The 21,919-nt window shown below is 30.7% G+C and overlaps 1 protein-coding gene across 1 annotated transcript in view; it reads left to right on the plus strand.

Annotated features, from left to right (window-relative positions):
- LOC121417645 overlaps positions 1 to 21,919 on the plus strand; it is a 56,585-nt gene that overhangs the window by 22,804 nt on the left and 11,862 nt on the right. The window contains exons 22-40 of the mRNA XM_041611383.1: positions 629 to 631; positions 995 to 997; positions 1,474 to 1,476; positions 2,910 to 2,912; positions 3,554 to 3,556; positions 5,636 to 5,638; positions 6,268 to 6,270; positions 6,913 to 6,915; positions 7,554 to 7,556; positions 8,188 to 8,190; positions 8,554 to 8,556; positions 9,197 to 9,199; positions 9,842 to 9,844; positions 10,208 to 10,210; positions 10,595 to 10,597; positions 11,347 to 11,349; positions 20,316 to 20,318; positions 21,040 to 21,042; positions 21,410 to 21,412. Of these exons, the coding sequence (XP_041467317.1) occupies positions 629 to 631; positions 995 to 997; positions 1,474 to 1,476; positions 2,910 to 2,912; positions 3,554 to 3,556; positions 5,636 to 5,638; positions 6,268 to 6,270; positions 6,913 to 6,915; positions 7,554 to 7,556; positions 8,188 to 8,190; positions 8,554 to 8,556; positions 9,197 to 9,199; positions 9,842 to 9,844; positions 10,208 to 10,210; positions 10,595 to 10,597; positions 11,347 to 11,349; positions 20,316 to 20,318; positions 21,040 to 21,042; positions 21,410 to 21,412 (57 nt within the window). The remainder of the gene's footprint in view (positions 1 to 628; positions 632 to 994; positions 998 to 1,473; positions 1,477 to 2,909; positions 2,913 to 3,553; positions 3,557 to 5,635; positions 5,639 to 6,267; positions 6,271 to 6,912; positions 6,916 to 7,553; positions 7,557 to 8,187; positions 8,191 to 8,553; positions 8,557 to 9,196; positions 9,200 to 9,841; positions 9,845 to 10,207; positions 10,211 to 10,594; positions 10,598 to 11,346; positions 11,350 to 20,315; positions 20,319 to 21,039; positions 21,043 to 21,409; positions 21,413 to 21,919) is intronic.

Raw genomic sequence — 21,919 nt, forward strand, 5'->3', positions numbered from 1 at the left:
CAGATATCTTAAATACAACGTACGGTTATCTTGATTAACACACGCTATAAGTACGATGAAAAAATCAGTTTATATTTAGTGTAATGACAATAAAATAATTTCGTTTTTGGATCCTCTAAAATTTCCTATTTCTAATCATACCCACATCTAAACAACACGAATAGATCCAAGTAAGTTTTTGCAAAGTTTCCTTAATGTTTTCACATTGTCGTTAATCTTTCTCTGTTTCCTTATCTTATTTGACAGCCCTAAAGTATACATCTTAATGTATTGTTTTTAAAGTGTATTTTGGACTATACTTTAGACGAATGTCTATAGGCTTGATTTCTGACTACATGTATTAAATATATCAACGAAAAAGATTCCTTCATTAAATCCGATATATTAAACACAACGTACAGTCACCTTGATTAACCACAGTATAAATAAAAAAAACTATTGATATTTAGTTTCATGACAATAAAACAAAATATTTTTCGATTCTCTAAAATTAATCATTTTAAATCAGACCAACATCTGAAACCATACAAATAGTCCCAAGTACGTTTCGAAGTACGTTTTCGAAAATATTCCTTAATGTTTTTATATTGCTGTTATTCTTTCTTTTTTTCCTAATCTTATTTGACAGATCGTAAGTATACACCTTCATGTATTTGTATTTTAATGTTGTTTGGACTATTAATTAGAGGAATGCCAATAAGCTTGATTTCTGACTATTCAATATATCACCGAAAATGATTCCTTCATAAAATCAGATATATTCAATGCAACGTACGGTTAAATTGATTAACCCACACTAAAAGTACGATGAAAAAATCAATTTATATTTAGTGTAATGACAATAAAATAATTTCGTTTTTGGATCCTCTAAAATTTCCTATTTCTAATCATACCCACATCTAAACCACACGAATAGTTCCAAGTACGTTTTCGAAAATATTCCTTAATGCTTTTTATTCTTGTTATTCCTCTTTTTCCTTATCTTAATTGACAGCCTGTAAGTACACGCATTCAAGTATTTGTATTTTAATGTAGTCTGGACTATTCTTTAGAGGAACGTCAATAAGCTTCATTACTGTCTATTCAATATATCATTTGAAAAAAAAAACATTATATTAGATATGTTCAATACAACGTAAGGTCGCCTTCATTAACCCGGAGTATAAGTATGATAAAAAAATCCATTTATATTTAGTGTACTGACAGTAAAACAATTTCATTTTTTGATTTTCTAAAATTCTTTATTTTAAATCAGACCAACCTCTAAAACCATCCAAATCGTTCCAAGTACGTTTCGAAGTACGTTTTCGAGAATATTCTTTAATGTTTTTATATTGCCGTTATTTCTTTTTTCCTTATCTGATTTGACAGTGCGTAAGTATAGACGTTCATGTATTCATATTTGAATATACCTTGGACTATTAGAGGAAAGTCTTGTTATTCTTTCTCTTTTTCCTTATCTCAATTTTACAGCATGTGAGTATACAACCAAATGCAATGATATTCTAATATAGTTTGGACTCTTCCTTAGAGGAATGTCTATATAAAGCTTTATTCCTGTCTATTTAATATATAAATTAAAAAGATCTTCATGAAATTAGATATGTTCAATACAACGTAAGGTCGCCTTCATTAACTCGGAGTATAAGTCCATTAATATTTAGTGTCATGAAAATCAAACAATATCGTTTTTTATTCTCTAAAATTACTTATTTTAAATGACACCAACTTCGAATCCATACAAATAGTTTCAAGTACAAGTATACACGTTCATGTATTCATATTTTAATGTACTTTGGACTATTATTTAGAGGAAAGTCATTAAGCTTTATTTCTGCCTATTTGATATATAAATGGAAAAAATCTTCATTAAATTATATATGTTCAATACAACTTAAGGTCACCTTGATTGACCCGGAGTATATATAAGTACAAACAAAATCCATTGATATTTAGTGTACTGACAATAAAACAATGTAATTTTTTTATTTTTTTAAATTACTTATTTTTACCCTATCTACGCGGGGGGGAGGGCCTCGGAGGCCCCCCCCCCCATCAACAAATCGCGCAATATTTTCGCCGCGCAAAATTTTTTGACCGCGCCACTCGCTGAATTTTTACTTTTAAGTCTTGCGCAACATTTGAGACCAACTTTGCGTCCTCCGGGTATGTGGTTCCGAAATTACGCAACATTACGTAAGTGCATGTCAGACCGAAAATTGCTCAAAAACGTGATTTCGTGTACAAAGTCAAAGCAAATTGTGTTTTCAACCAAAATTGATAAATGTATGATAATTTTTAGTTTTGCTGCTCTCAATGTATTTACTTTATGCTTTTCATGATCACAGAAAAGTCCCCAACAAATTTCATTGAAAAAACAATGAAAATCAAAAGGTCAAAAAACAAAGAAATACATAAGAAATTGCAAAAAACAATAAAATACATAAGAAAATGATTTGATATCGCAATTTTTTTCATGTACACTTGCAAAGAACACCACAAAGAGTTTCAATACCAAAAATTAGTACATTTGTAACTTTATGTAGGGAGTTAAAGGAAAAAGTATGATTTCGCATACTAATTACTCATAAATTAGCATAATCACTTAATAGCGATTTGCACAAAAAAAATTACTATACAATCTTGGAGATTATGTCCCAGTCAACCAGCATGCCAATTTTCGGCGCGATCGCGTGGTCAACGGCCGAGATCTAAGGGGGGGGGGGTGCCTGTGAGGCCCCCCCCCCCCGGCCATATGAACTCCCAAAATACCCCGGTCTAGATAGGGTTAAATCAGACCAACCTATAAAACCATCGAAATAGTTTCAAGTACGTTTCTAAGGACGTTTTCGTAAATATTTCATTTTTTTCTTGTCATTCTTTCTCTTTTCTGCTATCTTATTTGACAGCTCGTAAGTATACACGTTCATGTATTTGAATTTGAATGTTGTTTGGACTATTTTTTAGAGAAATGTCAATAAGCTTCACTTCTGTCTTCTGTCTATCCATTGATATTTAGTGTAATAATAATGAAATAATTTTATATTTAGATCCTCAAAAATTACTTATATCAGACCAACGTCTAAAACCATACTAATAGTTCCAAGTACGTTTTCGAAAATATTCTTTAATGCTTTTTATTCTTGCTATTCTTTCTCTTTTTCCTATGTTATTGGACAGCCAGTAACTATACACTTATTGACATTCCTCTAAAGAATTATCCAAACAACGTTCAAATACAAATATATGAAGGTGTATACTTACCGACTGTCAAATAAGATATTTATAATAATAAATATAAAATATATTAAACACAACGTACAGTCACCTTGATTAACCACAGTATAAATAAAAAAAAATATTAATATTTAGTTTCATGACAATAACAAAAAAATCTATTTTTCGATTCTCTAAAATTATTCATTTTAAATCAGACCAACATCTGAAACCATAGAAATAGTCCCAAGTACGTTTCGAAGTACGTTTTCGAGAATAATCCTTCATTTTTTATATTCTTGTTATTCTTTCTCTTTTTCCTAATCTTATTTGACAGTCGGTAAGTATACACCTTCATATATTTGTATTTGAACGTTGTTTGGATAATTCTTTAGAGAAATGTCAATAAGTTTCACTTCTGTCAGTTCAATATATCAATGGAAAAAAACAAATCATGTAATCAGATATCTTAAATACAACGTACGGTAATCTTGATTAACCCACACTATAAGTACGATGAAAAAATCAATTTATATTTAGGGTAATGACAATAAAATAATTTCGTTTTTGGATCCTTTAAAATTTCCTTTTTCTAATCATTTCTAATCATCTTAATGTATTTGTTTTTAAAGCGTATTTTGGACTATACTTTAGACGAATGTCAATAGGCTTGATTTCTGACTACATGTATTCAATATATCAACGAAAAAGATTCCTTCATTAAATCAGATATATTAAACACGACGTACAGTCACCTTGATTAACCACAGTATAAATAAAAAAAAAATATTGATATTTAGTGTTTCATGACAATAAAAAAAATATTTTTCGATTCTCTAAAATTAATCATTTTAAATCAGACCAACATCTGAAACCATACAAATAGTCCCAAGTACGTTTCGAATTACGTTTTCGAGAATAATCCTTAATGTTCTTATATTCTTGTTATTCTTTCTCTTTTTCCTTATGTTATTGGACAGCCAGTAACTATACACTATCATGTATTTGTATTTGAATGTTGTTTGGACTATTAATTAGAGGAATGCCAATAAGCTTGATTTCTGACTATTCAATATATCACCGAAAATGATTCCTTCATAAAATCAGATATATTCAATGCAACGTACGGTTACCTTAATTAACCCACACTAAAAGTACGATGAAAAAAAATCATTTATGTTTAGTGCAATGACAAGAAAATAATTTCGTTTTTGGATCCTCTAAAATTTCCTATTTCTAATCATACCCACATCTAAGCCACACGAATAGATCCAAGTAGGTTTTTGCAAAGTTTCCTTAATGTTTTCACATTGTCGTTAATCTTTCTCTTTTTCCTTATCTTATTTGACAGCCCTAAAGTATACATCATAATGTATTTTTTTTAAAGTGTATTTTGGACTATACTTTATACGAATGTCTATATGCTTGATTTCTGACTACATGTATTCAATATATCAACGAAAAAGATTCCTTCATTAAATCCGATATATTAAACACAACGTGCAGTCACCTTGATTAACCACAGTATAAATTTAAAAAAACTATTGATATTTAGTTTCATAACAATAAAAAAAATATATTTTTCGATTCTCTACGTTTTCGAAAATATTCCTTAATGCTTTTTATTATTGTTATTCCTCTTTTTCCTTATCTTTAATAATTGACAGCCTGTAAGTACACGCATTCAAGTATTTGTATTTTAATGTAGTCTCGACTATTATTTAGAGGAACGTCAATAAGCTCCATTACTGTCTATTCAATATATCATTTGAAAAAAAAATATTCATTATATTAGATATGTTCAATACAACGTAAGGTCGCCTTCATTGACCTGGAGTATAAGTATGATCAAAAAATTCATTAATGTTTAGTGTAATGACAATAAAATAATTTCGTTTTTGGATCCTCTAAAATTTCCTATTTCTAATCATACCCACATCTAAACAACACGAATAGATCCAAGTAGGTTTTTGCAAAGTTTCCTTAATGTGTTCACATTGTCGTTGATCTTTCTCTGTTTCCTTATCTTATTTGACAGCCCTAAAGTATACATCTTAATGTATTGTTTTTAAAGTGTATTTTGGACTATACTTTAGACGAATGTCTATAGGCTTTATTTCTGACTACATGTATTCAATATATCAACGAAAAAGATTCCTTCATTAAATCAGATATATTAAACACAACGTAGTCACCTTGATTAACCACAGTATAATTTAAAAAAACTATTGATATTTAGTTTCATGACAATAGCAAATAAAAAATTTTCGATTCTCTAAAATTAATCATTTTAAATCAGACCAACATCTGAAACCATACAAATAGTCCCAAGTACGTTTCGAAGTACGTTTTCGAGAATATTCCTTAATGTTTTTATATTGCTGTTATTCTTTCTTTTTTTCCTAATCTTATTTGACAGATCGTAAGTATACACCTTCATGTATTTGTATTTGAATTTTGTTTGGACTATTTTTTAGAGGAATGTCAATAAGCTTCACTTCTGTCTATTCAATATATCAATGGAAAAAACAAATCATGTAATCAGATATGTTAAATACAACGTACGGTTATCTTGATTAACCCACACTATAAGTACGATGAACAAATCCATTTATGCTTACTGTAATGGCAATAAAATAATTTCGTTTTTGGATCCTCTAAAATTTCCTATTTCTAATCATCTTCATGTATTTGTTTTAAAGCGTATTTTGGACTATACTTTAGACGAATGTCAATAGGCTTGATTTCTGACTACATGTATTCAATATATCAACGAAAAAGATTCCTTCATTAAATCCGATATATTAAACACAACGTACAGTCACCTTGATTAACCACAGTATAAATTAAAAAAACTATTGATATTTAGTTTCATGACAATAACAAAAAAAAAATATTTTTCGATTCTCTAAAATTAATCATTTTATATCAGACCAACATCTGAAACCATACAAATAGTTCCAAGTACGTTTCAAAGTACGTTTTCGAGAATAATCCTTCATTTTTTATATTCTTGTTATTCTTTCGCTTTTTCCTTATCTTATATGACAGATCGTAAGTATACACCTTCATGTATTTGTATTTGAATTTTGTTTGGACTATTTTTTAGAGGAATGTCAATAAGCTTCACTTCTGTCTATTCAATATATCAATGGAAAAAACAAATCATGTAATCAGATATGTTAAATACAACGTACGGTTATCTTGATTAATCCACACTATAAGTACGATGAACAAATCCATTTATGCTTACTGTAATGGCAATAAAGTAATTTCGTTTTTGGATCCTCTAAAATTTCCTATTTCTAATCATTTCTAATCATCTAAATGTATTTGTTTTTAAATCGTATTTTGGACTATACTTTAGACGAATGTCTATAGGCTTGATTTCTGATTACATGTATTAAAGATATCAACGAAAAAGATTCCTTCATTAAATCCGATATATTAAACACAACGTACAGTCACCTTGATTAACCACAGTATAAATAAAAAAAAAACTATTGATATTTAGTTTCATGACAATAACAAAAGAATCTATTTTTCGATTCTCTAAAATTAATCATTTTAAATCAGACCAACATCTGAAACCATACAAATAGTCCCAAGTACGTTTCGAAGTACGTTTTCGAGAATATTCCTTAATGTTTTTATATTGCTGTTATTCTTTCTTTTTTTCCTAATCTTATTTGACAGATCGTAAGTATACACCTTCATGTATTTGTATTTTAATGTTGTTTGGATTATTAATTAGAGGAATGCCAATAAGCTTGATTTCTGACTATTCAATATATCACCGAAAATGATTCCTTCATAAAATCAGATATATTCAATGCAACGTACGGTTACCTTAATTAACCCACACTAAAAGTACGATGAAAAAATCAATTTATATTTAGTGTAATGACAATAAAATAATTTCGTTTTTGGATCCTCTAAAATTTCCTATTTCTAATCATTTCTAATCATCTTAATGTATTTGTTTTTAGAGCGTATTTTGGACTATACTTTAGACGAATGTCTATAGGCTTGATTTCTGACTACATGTATTCAATATATCAACGAAAAAGATTCCTTCATTAAATCAGATATATTAAACACAACGTACAGTCACCTTGATTAACCACAGTATAAATAAAAAAAAACTATTGATATTTAGTTTCATGACAATAAAAAAAATATTTTTCGATTCTCTAAAATTAATCATTTTAAATCAGACCAACATCTGAAACCATACAAATAGTCCCAAGTACGTTTCGAAGTACGTTTTCGAGAATAATCCTTCATGTTTTTATATTCTTGTTATTCTTTCTCTTTTTCCTAATCTTATTTGACAGTCGGTAAGTATACACCTTCATATATTTGTATTTGAATTTTGTTTGGACTATTTTTTAGAGGAATGTCAATAAGCTTCACTTCTGTCTATTCAATATATCAATGGAAAAAACAAATCATGTAATCAGATATGTTAAATACAACGTACGGTTATCTTGATTAATCCACACTATAAGTACGATGAACAAATCCATTTATGCTTACTGTAATGGCAATAAAATAATTTCGTTTTTGGATCCTCTAAAATTTCCTATTTCTAATCATCTTCATGTATTTGTTTTTAAAGCGTATTTTGGACTATACTTTAGACGAATGTCAATAGGCTTGATTTCTGACTACATGTATTCAATATATCAACGAAAAAGATTCCTTCATTAAATCAGATATATTAAACACAACGTACAGTCACCTTGATTAACCACAGTATAAATAAAAAAAAACTATTGATATTTAGTTTCATGACAATAACAAAAAAATCTATTTTTCGATTCTCTAAAATTAATCATTTTAAATCAGACCAACATCTGAAACCATACAAATAGTCCCAAGTACGTTTCGAAGTACGTTTTCGAGAATAATCCTTAATGTTTTTATATTCCTGTTATTCTTTCTATTTTTCCTAATCTTATTTGACAGATCGTAAGTATACACCTTCATGTATTTGTATTTTAATGTTGTTTGAACTATTAATTAGAGGAATGCCAATAAGCTTGATTTCTGACTATTCAATATATCACCGAAAATGATTCCTTCATAAAATCAGATATATTCAATGCAACGTACGGTTACCTTAATTAACCCACACTAAAAGTACGATGAAAAAATCAATTTATATTTAGTGTAATGACAATAAAATAATTTCGTTTTTGGATCCTCTAAAATTTCCTATTTCTAATCATACCCACATCTAAACCACACGAATAGTTCCAAGTACGTTTTCGAAAATATTCCTTAATGCTTTTTATTCTTGTTATTCCTCTTTTTCCTTATCTTAATTGACAGCCTGTAAGTACACGCATTCAAGTATTTGTATTTGAATTTTGTTTGGACTATTTTTTAGAGGAATGTCAATAAGCTTCACTTCTGTCTATTCAATATATCAATGGAAAAAACAAATCATGTAATCAGATATGTTAAATACAACGTACGGTTATCTTGATTAACCCACACTATAAGTACGATGAACAAATCCATTTATGCTTACTGTAATGGCAATAAAATAATTTCGTTTTTGGATCCTCTAAAATTTCCTATTTCTAATCATTTCTAATCATCTTAATGTATTTGTTTTTAAAGCGTATTTTGGACTATACTTTAGACGAATGTCAATAGGCTTGATTTCTGACTACATGTATTCAATATATCAACGAAAAAGATTCCTTCATTTAATCAGATGTATTAAACACAACGTACAGTCACCTTGATTAACCACAGTATAAATAAAAAAAAACTATTGATATTTAGTTTCATGACAATAAAAAAAAAATCTATTTTTCGATTCTCTAAAATTAATCATTTTAAATCAGACCAACCTCTGAAACCATACAAATAGTTCCAAGTACTTTCGAAGTACGTTTTCGAGAATAATCCTTAATGTTTTTATATTCTTGTTATTCTTTCTCTTTTTCCTAATCTTATTTGACAGTCGGTAAGTATACACCTTCATATATTTGTATTTGAACGTTGTTTGGATAATTCTTTAGAGAAATGTCAATAAGTTTCACTTCTGTCAGTTCAATATATCAATGGAAAAAAACAAATCATGTAATCAGATATCTTAAATACAACGTACGGTAATCTTGATTAACCCACACTATAAGTACGATGAAAAAATCAATTTATATTTAGGGTAATGACAATAAAATAATTTCGTTTTTGGATCCTTTAAAATTTCCTTTTTCTAATCATTTCTAATCATCTTAATGTATTTGTTTTTAAAGCGTATTTTGGACTATACTTTAGACGAATGTCAATAGGCTTGATTTCTGACTACATGTATTCAATATATCAACGAAAAAGATTCCTTCATTAAATCAGATATATTAAACACGACGTACAGTCACCTTGATTAACCACAGTATAAATAAAAAAAAAACTATTGATATTTAGTTTCATGACAATAACAAAAAATCTATTTTTCGATTCTCTAAAATTAATCATTTTAAATCAGACCAACATCTGAAACCATACAAATAGTCCCAAGTACGTTTCGAAGTACGTTTTCGAGAATAATCCTTAATGTTTTTATATTCTTGTTATTCTTTCTCTTTTTCCTAATCTTATTTGACAGCCTGTAAGTATACACCTTCATGTATTTGTATTTGAATGTTGTTTGGATAATTAATTAGAGGAATGCCAATAAGCTTGATTTCTGACTATTCAATATATCACCGAAAATGATTCCTTCATAAAATCAGATATATTCAATGCAACGTACGGTTACCTTAATTAACCCACACTAAAAGTACGATGAAAAAATCAATTTATATTTAGTGTAATGACAATAAAATAATTTCGTTTTTGGATCCTCTAAAATTTCCTATTTCTAATCATACCCACATCTAAACCACACGAATAGTTCCAAGTACGTTTTCGAAAATATTCCTTAATGCTTTTTATTCTTGTTATTCCTCTTTTTCCTTATCTTAATTGACAGCCTGTAAGTACACGCATTCAAGTATTTGTATTTTAATGTAGTCTGGACTATTCTTTAGAGGAACGTCAATAAGCTTCATTACTGTCTATTCAATATATCATTTGAAAAAAAAAAAATATTCATTATATTAGATATGTTCAATACAACGTAAGGTCGCCTTCATTAACCCGGAGTATAAGTATGATAAAAAAATCCATTAATATTTAGTGTAATGACAGTAAAACAATTTCATTCTTCGATTCTCTAAAATTAATCATTTTAAATCAGACCAACATCTGAAACCATACAAATAGTCCCAAGTACGTTTCGAAGTACGTTTTCGAGAATAATCCTTCATGTTTTTATATTCTTGTTATTCTTTCTCTTTTTCCTAATCTTATATGACAGCCTGTAAGTATACACCTTCATGTATTTGTATTTTAATGTTGTTTGGATAATTCTTTAGAGGAATGTCAATAAGTTTCACTTCTGTCTATTCAATATATCAATGGAAAAAAAACAAAGCATGTAATCAGATATCTTAAATACAACGTACGGTTATCTTGATTAACACACGCTATAAGTACGATGAAAAAATCAGTTTATATTTAGTGTAATGACAATAAAATAATTTCGTTTTTGGATCCTCTAAAATTTCCTATTTCTAATCATACCCACATCTAAACAACACGAATAGATCCAAGTAAGTTTTTGCAAAGTTTCCTTAATGTTTTCACATTGTCGTTAATCTTTCTCTGTTTCCTTATCTTATTTGACAGCCCTAAAGTATACATCTTAATGCATTGTTTTTAAAGTGTATTTTCGACTATACTTTAGACGAATGTCTATAGGCTTGATTTCTGACTACATGTATTAAATATATCAACGAAAAAGATTCCTTCATTAAATCCGATATATTAAACACAACGTACAGTCACCTTGATTAACCACAGTATAAATAAAAAAAACTATTGATATTTAGTTTCATGACAATAAAACAAAATATTTTTCGATTCTCTAAAATTAATCATTTTAAATCAGACCAACATCTGAAACCATACAAATAGTTCCAAGTACTTTCGAACTACGTTTTCGAGAATAATCCTTCATGTTTTAATATTCTTGTTATTCTTTCTATTTTTCCTAATCTTAATTGACAGCCTGTAAGTATACACCTTCATGTATTTGTATTTGAATGTTGTTTGCACTATTAATTAGAGGAATGCCAATAAGCTTGATTTCTGACTAATCAATATGTCACCGAATAATGATTCCTTCATAAAATTAGATATGTTCAATACAACGTACGGTTACCTTAATTAACCACACTCTAAGTACGATGAAAAAATCAATTTATATTTAGTGTAATGATAATAAAATAATTTCGTTTTTGGATCCTTTAAAATTTCCTTTTTCTAATCATACCAACATCTAAACCACGGGAATAGTTCCAAGTACGTTTTCGAAAATATTCCTTAATGCTTTTTATTCTTGTTATTCCTTGTTATATAAATTAAGAAAAATCTTCATGAAATTAGATATGTTCAATACAACGTAAGGTCGCCTTCATTTACCCGGAGTATAAGTATGAACAAAAATCCATTAATAGTTAGTGTCATGACAATTAAACAATATCATTTTTTTATTCTCAAAAATTACTAATTTTAAATGACACCAACCTCCGAAACCATAGAAATAATTTCAAGTACAAGTATATGCGTTCATGTATTCATATTTTAATGTACTTTGGACTATTATTTAGAGGAATGTCAACAAGCTTCACTTCTGTCTATTCAATATATAAATGGAAACGAAAAGTCTTCATGTGATCAGATATCTTCAATACAACGCACGGTTAACCTGATTAACCCACACTATAAGTACGATGAAAAAAATCCATTTACATTTAGTGCAATAACAATAAAATAATTTTATATTTAGATCCTCTAAAATTACTTATATCAGACCAACCTCTAAAACCATACAAATAGTTTCAAGTACGTTTCCACGTACGTTTTCTAAAACATTCCTTCTATAATGCTTTTTATTCTTGTTATTCTTTCTCTTTTTCCTTATCTTATTTGACAGTCTGTAAGTATACACCTTCATGTATTTGTATTTGAATGTTGTTAGGACTATTCTTTAGAGGAATGTCAATAAGCTTCACTTCTGTCTATTCAATATATCAATGGAAAAAACAAATCATGTTTCATTTCGATTTTGTTTCTGACATCGTATAAATTGTTTGGGTATATTTATGTTGGGCTTTTTGTTTAACTTATGCCGAATTTTTGATATTGTAGGCCTTCTTGATTCTAGAAAATTATTGGGAACGCAATCTGCTTCTGTTGGACTTTTTTTGGAAAAATACGCGAATTGTATTTCTTCCAGGAGAATAAAAGTTTACATTGGAAGGTTTTAATTGATTTCATGATATATAATTTCCACTTCAAAACAATTTCAAAAATACGTCTCGAACGATCGTGCATTAATCTAGGACTAAGATGTTCAGTACTTTTATTCCAACGTATTTCCCTTTTATTGGAAAGATAAGCGAATAATATTTATTTCAGGAAAAAGAGCTTATGGTATCTGAAACAAATTCTATATAATTTCCACCTCAAAACAATTTTGAAATACGTTCCGATCGATCATGAGCTGTGATCTGAGAGTTGAGACCATTTATCTAATGTATTTAGGACTTATATTTCTGACTTAATTGAAAAGATACGTGAATTGTACTTCTTTTTAGGAGAGAGTTTATTCTCAAAGGAAATTAAATTATTTCAATATAATTTCCCAATCAAAACAATTTTGAAATAATTTCTGTCTCGAACGATTTTCAATTAATCTGAGACGTTTAAAATTTTTATTCCAACCCTTTACCTCTTACCGGACCTAATAAACCGGCCAAAGTCAACGATCAGCACCATTAGCGTACCTAATAAGGGGGGGGGGCAGACTGCCCCCCTGACGAGTCACAACACATGCAAGTGACGTATCCCTGCCCCCCCCCCCCCCTGACGAGTCCAAAGTGATCCCTGACGAGCCATAAGTGACCCCTCTCCTATGTGAAACCTTTTTTTTGCTTGTCAATTTTTTTTACCATTTATACCTCGGTCACATTTGCTCTATGGCGGCTGTACGGCGAGTCGGAAACAGCCGTTTTAACATTTTTGAACCAGCTGCATATAGGTGGTTTGTATATAAAACAAATGAATAAACGGCTGTTTTAATTCGCCTTACGGCTGCCGTAGATCAAATGTGACCGAGGTTTAAGTCTCGGTATAAAAATCAGTGCTTTTCAGTATCAAGGATCTTCAATACTGTCTTTCTAGGCACGGGATTAAATCCGATCAGCCTTTCATCCACCAGTTTTCTATAGTGCGTTAACAATTCCCTATAGTGACGCTAAAGACCACACGCAGAGGGGGGGGATTGCGGGGGCGTTAAGGGTCGAATGCAAATTACAAACGCCGTCTTTTGATCGCTCTATATCATTTCGAGCAGGAACAATAATAAAAAAAACCCGGATGTGCGGTTTAGTAGTCCATAGTTTTTTTCTTATTAAAAAAAAAAACATTGAATGAAGAAAAAGAAAACGCTTGGGATCCAGATGACATCCCCATACAAAACATCTAACTTTTGAAAAAAAAAGTGAAACTGTATGATACTCATTGTAATTTCCATACTGCAGTATTTGATAAATCCAATCATTTGAGGCCTATTTTTTTTAGTTTAGCAACATTTTGTGAATAAATAGGCTAGGGCCATTACACACATAATGGGAACTGATACATGTGACAATCCTTTTTTTAGTGCCGCATGTTGTTATTCAAATGAGGAAACTCTTCACCCTCTATATTTTATGATGAATGGGTGCTACTGCGTACTTCGCGAACCGATTCCATTGTTGGATGCATGGAATATCTCTGTCGTTCTTTGATTTTCGCCATCATTTCCGATTGATCATGTGTTGATGTAAGAGCGATTGTTTTGAGGTGCAAACAATTTAAGATAAATTTCATTTATCTTTAAGACTGAATTCATGTTCTCTGAGAACATAAATGACACTTTCCCGGCAGTATCGGAAAGGCAAATGAAATGGAGTTACAAACATCTCAAATTAATGCAGGACCGATCACGCATGATTTTAAATTTAATGCGAGTGTAAACGATTTAAATAACTGATATTTCCGTATATGGACGAACCCATGTTCTGTCAGAAAAAAATGAAATGACTAATTTTCCCGACAAAGTCGAAAAGACAATATTTTAATGGAATAAAAGTCGCAAAATTTCTTATTCTTGATCCAATCCGACATGAGATGAAAGTATTTCAGTATGGAATATCGAGTTAAAAGATATCCTCTGTCAATAAAAACATATTTTAAGACTTTCGATGTGGAAACAATTGATTTTTGTTGGGCTATGAATACCGATATCTTTCAACAACATACGATTGTTGTTCTTGGTCCGACCCGTTATAAAATGATGGTCGACTTTAAGAAAATCATAGATATACCTATATACAGAGTTTTGATCTAGCTGATACTCCTAAAAGGTTTCGAATCGGAAAGAGATCCGACCCGACATATAAAATGGCGATATAAAATTGACAAATATCGAGTTCATAAAGATCTTGAATTATTAAAAATATACTTCTGAAGAGTTTTGGAACGGAAAGAATATGATTCGCACTACGCTATAATATCTACATCTTCTAACAAGATGCAATTATTGCTTGTTCTTGATCCAACCCGATATGAAATTAAGTATACAAAAACGTTGCTCCTCCCCGTAATCAATATTACCCTGCCGCCGCCCATCCTCCTACCCCGGATGGCGGGCAAGGGGATTTAAAAAAACAGTAATACATATATAATGATAATATGACAAAATATATTTTGCGTTCAGAATTTTATGTTGCTCTATATACACAGCACATGGCGGTAAATGAACGTGGACTGAAAAAGGGACGACATGTTCTATTTCCACTCCATGCAGAATCATTGCCAGTTTCGTGCCATTTCTAGTTAATTGATGCTTTTTCTAACAATTTTGTCCAATAGGCCTCACTTTTCTTCTGTGTCTAATTTGTCAACGAGGTTAGAGCTGCAAAATATGTTGCAAATGTGCTTTTATCCTCTCAACGATAAAATGCGAAGGAACAATAGATTTAATTCCTTATAGAATTAGAGCTATTGTGACAAGTTCGGGCAACTGGCACTTCGTCATTTCACAAAGGAGTGATTAGTGCCCATGATCGAATTCATTGACCCTGAGCTTCATTGAAAACATTTACGTTAGCATCTCGTTTTTTTTGTCAGGACGACCTTTGTGCTTTTCTTGGCAAAAATAACAATTACAAGAATTCTTTGAACAGAAGTGAAAGCAGGAAGCCTGACCAGGTTGACGTTATTCCAAATGGTGCAAAAATAACCCCAACATGAAACTACAATGAGCACACAATAAACAGACGAACATTATATTTCAAAAGTGGTTCGGGTTATTATAATTTTGTAAATGTAATTTGAAAAATCGCGAGAGCAAAAGAAAGTTTAAAAACAGAGAAAAGAACGCAAATACAATGAATTGAAAGATGTGAAAAAAAAGTATGAAAAGTAGATCATGAAAATTTAAAGAACGGGATTTTAAAAATAGCGACCAAGCCGACCATTATATGTTTTGGGTAGTTAGACATCAAACATGTCGGGGGGGGGGGGGGGGGAGAACACGTCCTTCCAAAAGTCAGTTAAGCGTAGGGGACACAAAATGTCATACACCCCACCCTCTCCCTGGCTCCCCCAACAAATGGAAGCTTTAATTCATTTGATTATTTACGAACGTTCTCTAAATGTCAAAACTATCAAAATTGTTGATGATATGCCTTATAGAAAATTCAAGCGCGCTTCGTGTCGTGTTTTCGTGCTTGCACCATTTACAAAGGCCAAATGAAATCTGATCTTAGTTATATCTGTATATAGCAATATAATGAGGCATATCTTTTAAAGTAGCTGAAAGGGCAGCTAGGCATTGTGGCCCCGGGTAAATCTATTAGTGCCCTCACTAGTATGGACTTGGTTGTATACCCCCCCCCCCCCGATTTTTAAGTTTATCTTTCTTTTAATTATGTTAACAATTGCAAAGATTTTGTATCCCCACGCCGATACAAAAGGTAAGTTATAATCAAAGTTCAAATAATCCCGCCTTCTAACAAGGTATTCTTTTTAGATGCATATTGACATTACCGCCCTAAAAATATATATGTACATAATTATACCAAAGGGCTATACATACTTTGTTGATTTCAACGTGCCCAGGATTTTATAGGTCTAATAATTTTCGACACCCAGCCCCCCCCCCCCCCCCCCCCCCTTACATGAAATCGCCGAACAATTTTTCAAAAGATTCTAGTGTTGGATGACTTTTAAAAGCATTAAAATATTATAAGAGGGCAAAAAAGTAGACTCCACAGGATGTTCTTTCTTATCCTCTTTTAAGATTAACTGATTAAATACCTAACAATGGTGCTGTTTAAGTCATTAAAGATCAAAGCGGCCATTTGCTTTCACAATATAATGCGCGGCAAGTTCTTTTCAAAGAAAGTATCCGACGTAGATTATATTGATTAATTATCATTGAAGGGTCATGGGCGTAGCGGACAACTATTTTGCGAAAGATCCTGCTCTTTTCATTGCGCTTGAGCGTTTTTCAGACTACTCGTTACAATGGGCTTCTAAATTGATTGTGTATACATTGCACGAGTATGGAAACATAATGAATTGCGAAGAAGCACCATTACACTCACCTGCTGCGACAAAATAATCCAATGATTATGTAAAATGAAATGAAATTACTTGAATACTTTTGCATCAAATATTATGGCATAAAATCACAAATTTTGTAATTTGAACCATCAAATTAATGGCAAGGCGAATTATATCATTCTAAAACAGGAACAAGCGATTATCGTGCATTGGTGGAAGAAATAATTAATTTTTAAGCAGGGTTAATTAGATATATATGAATTCTTCCACCTTGAAACGTACTAGAAGTATTTATAAAATCATTTATTAGACAGTTTTTGGCTCAATATTTCGTACATTTATGCCTTTATTTCGTGTCGGAGCAAAAATAAATACACAAGCGGTAATCGTACATTGTTTGAAAATACCGTAGATTATTGCGAAAGGCAGTCAGATGCTTTCCGCCTCATAACTATTTAGAAATCTACGGCATATTTTATCTATTAACGTGCCAAATATTTTGCGTCATTTCATGTCGGGTCGGATTCAAGAACAAGCTATCATCGTACATTGTTCGAAGAAAAGAAAAGTTATTTTATTTCCGCCTTAAAACTATTTTGGAATAATCTAGGACACATGTTATCTGTCAATGTTCCATATATTTTGTTTTCTGGTCGAATTCAAGAACAAGCGATTATCGTACATTGTTCAAAGAAATACGTAATTATTTCGCAAGTTTTATTATATGAACACGAATCTTTCCACCTAGAAACGTACCAGAAATATTTTCAAAACTATTTAAGACACTTTTTAGCCCAATACGTCATTTTTTATACCTTCATTTCTCGGTTCATTTCGTGCCAGAGCGGAAACAAACACGCAAGCGATAATCGTATACATTGTTGGAAAATGCCGTAGATTACAACGAAAGGTATTTGGATTCTTTCCGCCTTAAAACTATTTAAAAGTATATTTCGAATAATCTACGACCCATATCTATTAATATTCCATATATTTTGTTTTATTAAATGTCTGGTCGAATTCAAGAACAAGCGATCGTCGGACATCGTTCAAAGAAATGCATAATTATTTCGCAAGTTTAATTATATGAACACGAATCTTTCCACCTTGAAACGTACCAGAAATATTTTTAACACCATTAAAAACACTTTTTAGCTCAATATTTCATTCTTTTATACCTTCATTTCGTGCCAGAGTGGAAACAAACACACAAGCGATAATCGTACATTGTTGGAAAATATCGTAGATTATTACGAAAGGTAATTAGATTCTTTCCGCCTTAAAACCATTTTAAAAGTATATTTCGAATAATCTAGGATCCGTGTAATCTATTCATATTTCATACATTTTGTTTTATTACATATCTGTTCGAATTGCGACGATTATCGTACATTGTTCAAAGAAATACATAATTATTTCGTAAAGTTTAGATACATGAATACAAATCTTTCCACATTGAAACGTACCAGGAATATTTTTAAAACCTCTTAAGACACCTTTTAGCTCAATATTTCATTCTTTTATACTTTTATTTCGTGCCGGAACGGACCTAAAACTATTTAAAAGTAGGCCTATATTTTGAATAATCTACGACCCATTTATATTCCATATATTTTGTTTTATTAAATGTCTGGTCGAATTCAAGAACAAGCGATCATCGGATATTGTTCAAAGAAATGCATAATTATTTCGCAAGTTTAATTATATGAATACGAATCTTTCCACCTTTAAACGTACCAGAAATATCTTTATAACCATTAAAAACACTTTTTAGCTCAATATTTCCTTAATTTCCCCGTTCATTTCGTGCCGGAGCGGAAACAAACAGGCAAGCGATAATCATACATTTGGGAAAATACCGTAGATTACTATACGAAGGGTAATAAGATTCATTCCGCCTTCAAACTATTTAAAAGTATTTACGACCCATTTATCTATTAATATTCCATATCTTGTATTATTGATTGTCTGGTCGAATTCAAGAACGAGCGATTATCGTACATTGTTCTAAGAAATACATAATTATTTCGTAAAGTTTAGTTACATGAATACAAATCTTTCCACATTGAAACGTACCAGAAATATTTTTAAAACCTCTTAAGACACTTTTTAGCTCAATAATTCATTCTTTTATACTTTCATTTCGTGCCGGAACGGACCTAAACAAACACGCCAGCGATGATCTTACTATGTACTATCTCATGTCGGGGTCGGATTAAGAATAAGTGATGATCGTACTTCGTTGGAAGAAATAGATCATTATTACGCAACGGAAATAATATAAAACTAATATCAATATGAATCTTTCCACCTCGAAATGTATAAGAATTATTTTGCTAAAAATCTAAGACACTTTTTAGCTCAATATTTCATACTTTAATACCTTCATTTCGTGTCGGGCAGACAAGAAAATCGCCGCATCGGTCGCGCACATTTCACCAACGGATTTAGAAAGCACATCATTTTGAGTACGAGTATTCGCCTGCAAGTTGGCCGCGTGCAAGCTGCGAGAAGCGGCGAGAAGCTGCAATGATAAAATCTAGGATTAATGATTCCTGTTAATCTGCTTTAATCTGAGCAGCGCGCCGCCGCTAGCTGCGTCTAGCGGGGAGATACATCCTGTTCACTAATTACCGCAGCGGGGGTGTGCTCGCGGGGTGCACGCTGCCAATACAATATGGATGCGGTCCCTAATCAGATATGTTAAATAAAACGTACGGTTAACTTGATTAACCCACACTATAAGTACGATGAACAAATCCATTTATGCTTACTGTAATGGCAATGAAATAATTTCCTATTTCTAATCATTTCTAATCATCTTAATATATTTGTTTTTAAAGCGTATTTTGGACTATACTTTAGACGAATGTCAATAGGCTTGATTTCTGACTACATGTATTCAATATATCAACGAAAAAGATTCCTTCATTAAATCAGATATATTAAACACAACGTACAATCACCTTGATTAACCACAGTCTAAATAAAAAAAACTATTGATATTTAGTTTCATGACAATAAAAAAAATGGAATGTCAATAAGCTTCACTTCTGTCCATTAATCCATTAATATTTAGTGTACTGACAGTATAACAATTTAATTTTATGATTTTCTAAAATTCTTTATTTTAAATCAGACCAACCTCTAAAACCATCCAAATCGTTCCAAGTACGTTTCGAAGTACGTTTTCGAGAATATTCCTTAATGTTTTTATATTGCTGTTGTTCTTTCTTTTTTCCTTATCTTATTTGACAGTGCGTAAGTATACACGTTCATGTATTCATATTTGAATATACCTTGGACTATTAGAGGAAAGTCTTGTTATTCTTTCTCTTTTTCCTTATCTCAATTGACAGCATGTGAGTATACAACAAATGCAATGATATCCTAATGTAGTTTGGATTCTTCCTTAGAGGAATGTCAATATAAAGCTTTATTCCTGTCTATTAAATATATAAATTAAAAAAAAAATCTTCATGAAATTAGATATGTTAAATACAACGTAAGGTCGCCTTCATTAACTCGGAGTATAAGTCCATTAATATTTAGTGTCATGAAAATCAAACAATATCGTTTTTTGATCCTCTAAACTTACTTATTTTAAATGACACCAACCTCCGAAACCATACAAATAGTTTCAAGTACAAGTATACACGTACATGCATTCATATTCATATTCACATATAATGTACTTTGGACTATTATTTAGAGGAAAGTCATTAAGCTTTATTTCTGCCTATTTAATATATAAATGGAAAAAAAAAATCTTCATTAAATTAGATATGTTCAATACAACGTAAGGTCACCTTGATTGACCCGGGGTATAAGTACAAACAAAAATCCATTGATATTTAGTGTACTGACAATAAAAAAAAAATCATTTATTTTAGAGGAATGTCAATAAGCTTCACTTCTGTCTATTCAATATATCAACGAAATGATTCCTTCATAAAATCAGATATATACAATGCAACGTAAAGTCACTTTGACTAACCAGAAGTGTTCCAAGTACGTTTTCGAAAAAGAAATAAAAAACATCATATTCTTGTTTTCTTCCTTTTTCCTTATCTTATGTGGCAGACGGTAAGTACACACCATATTACATTTACATTTCAAAGTATATTAGATTATCATTTAGATGAATATCTGTAATCTTGATTTCTGTATATTTTTTAAAGCAATGACAATTATAATTTCAAGAATTTCGATACATTTAACAAAATGTACAGTATATTTAAATCACCCATAGATAAAGTACGAAAAGAAAATCATTGATATTTAGTGTAATAACAATAAAAATGATTTTATTTTTCGATCCTCTAAAATTACTTGTATCAGACCAACCTCTCAAACCATCCAAATAGTTCCAGGCACGTTTCCACGTACGTTTTCGAAAATATTTCATTTTTTTCTTGTCATTGTTTCTCTTTTCCGCTTTCTTATTTGACAGCTCGTAAGTATACACGTTCATGTATTTGAATTTGAATGTTGTTTGGACTATTTTTTAGAGAAATGTCAATAAGCTTCACTTCTGTCTTCTGTCTATCATTGATATTTAGTGTAATAACAATGAAATAATTTTATTTTTAGATCCTCTAAAATTACTTATATCAGACCAACCTCTAAAACCATACAAAGAGTTCCAAGTACGTTTTCTGAAATATTCCTTTTTTTCTTGTCATCTCTCTTTTCCCCTATCTTATTTGACAGCCTGTGAGAATACACCTTCATGTATTTGTATTTGAATGTTGTTTGGACTATTAATTAGAGGAATGCCAATAAGCTTGATTTCTGACTATTCAATATGTCACCGAAAATGATTCCTTCATAAAATCAGATATATTCAATACAACGTACGGTTACCTTAATTAACCCACACTATAAGTACGATGAAAAAATCAATATATATTTAATGTAATGACAATAAAAAAAATCGTTTTTGGATCCTCTAAGATTTCCT

The sequence above is a fragment of the Lytechinus variegatus genome, chromosome 6 (genome assembly GCF_018143015.1).
Source record: "Lytechinus variegatus isolate NC3 chromosome 6, Lvar_3.0, whole genome shotgun sequence".
In the NCBI taxonomy this organism is placed as follows: Eukaryota; Metazoa; Echinodermata; class Echinoidea; order Temnopleuroida; family Toxopneustidae; genus Lytechinus; species Lytechinus variegatus.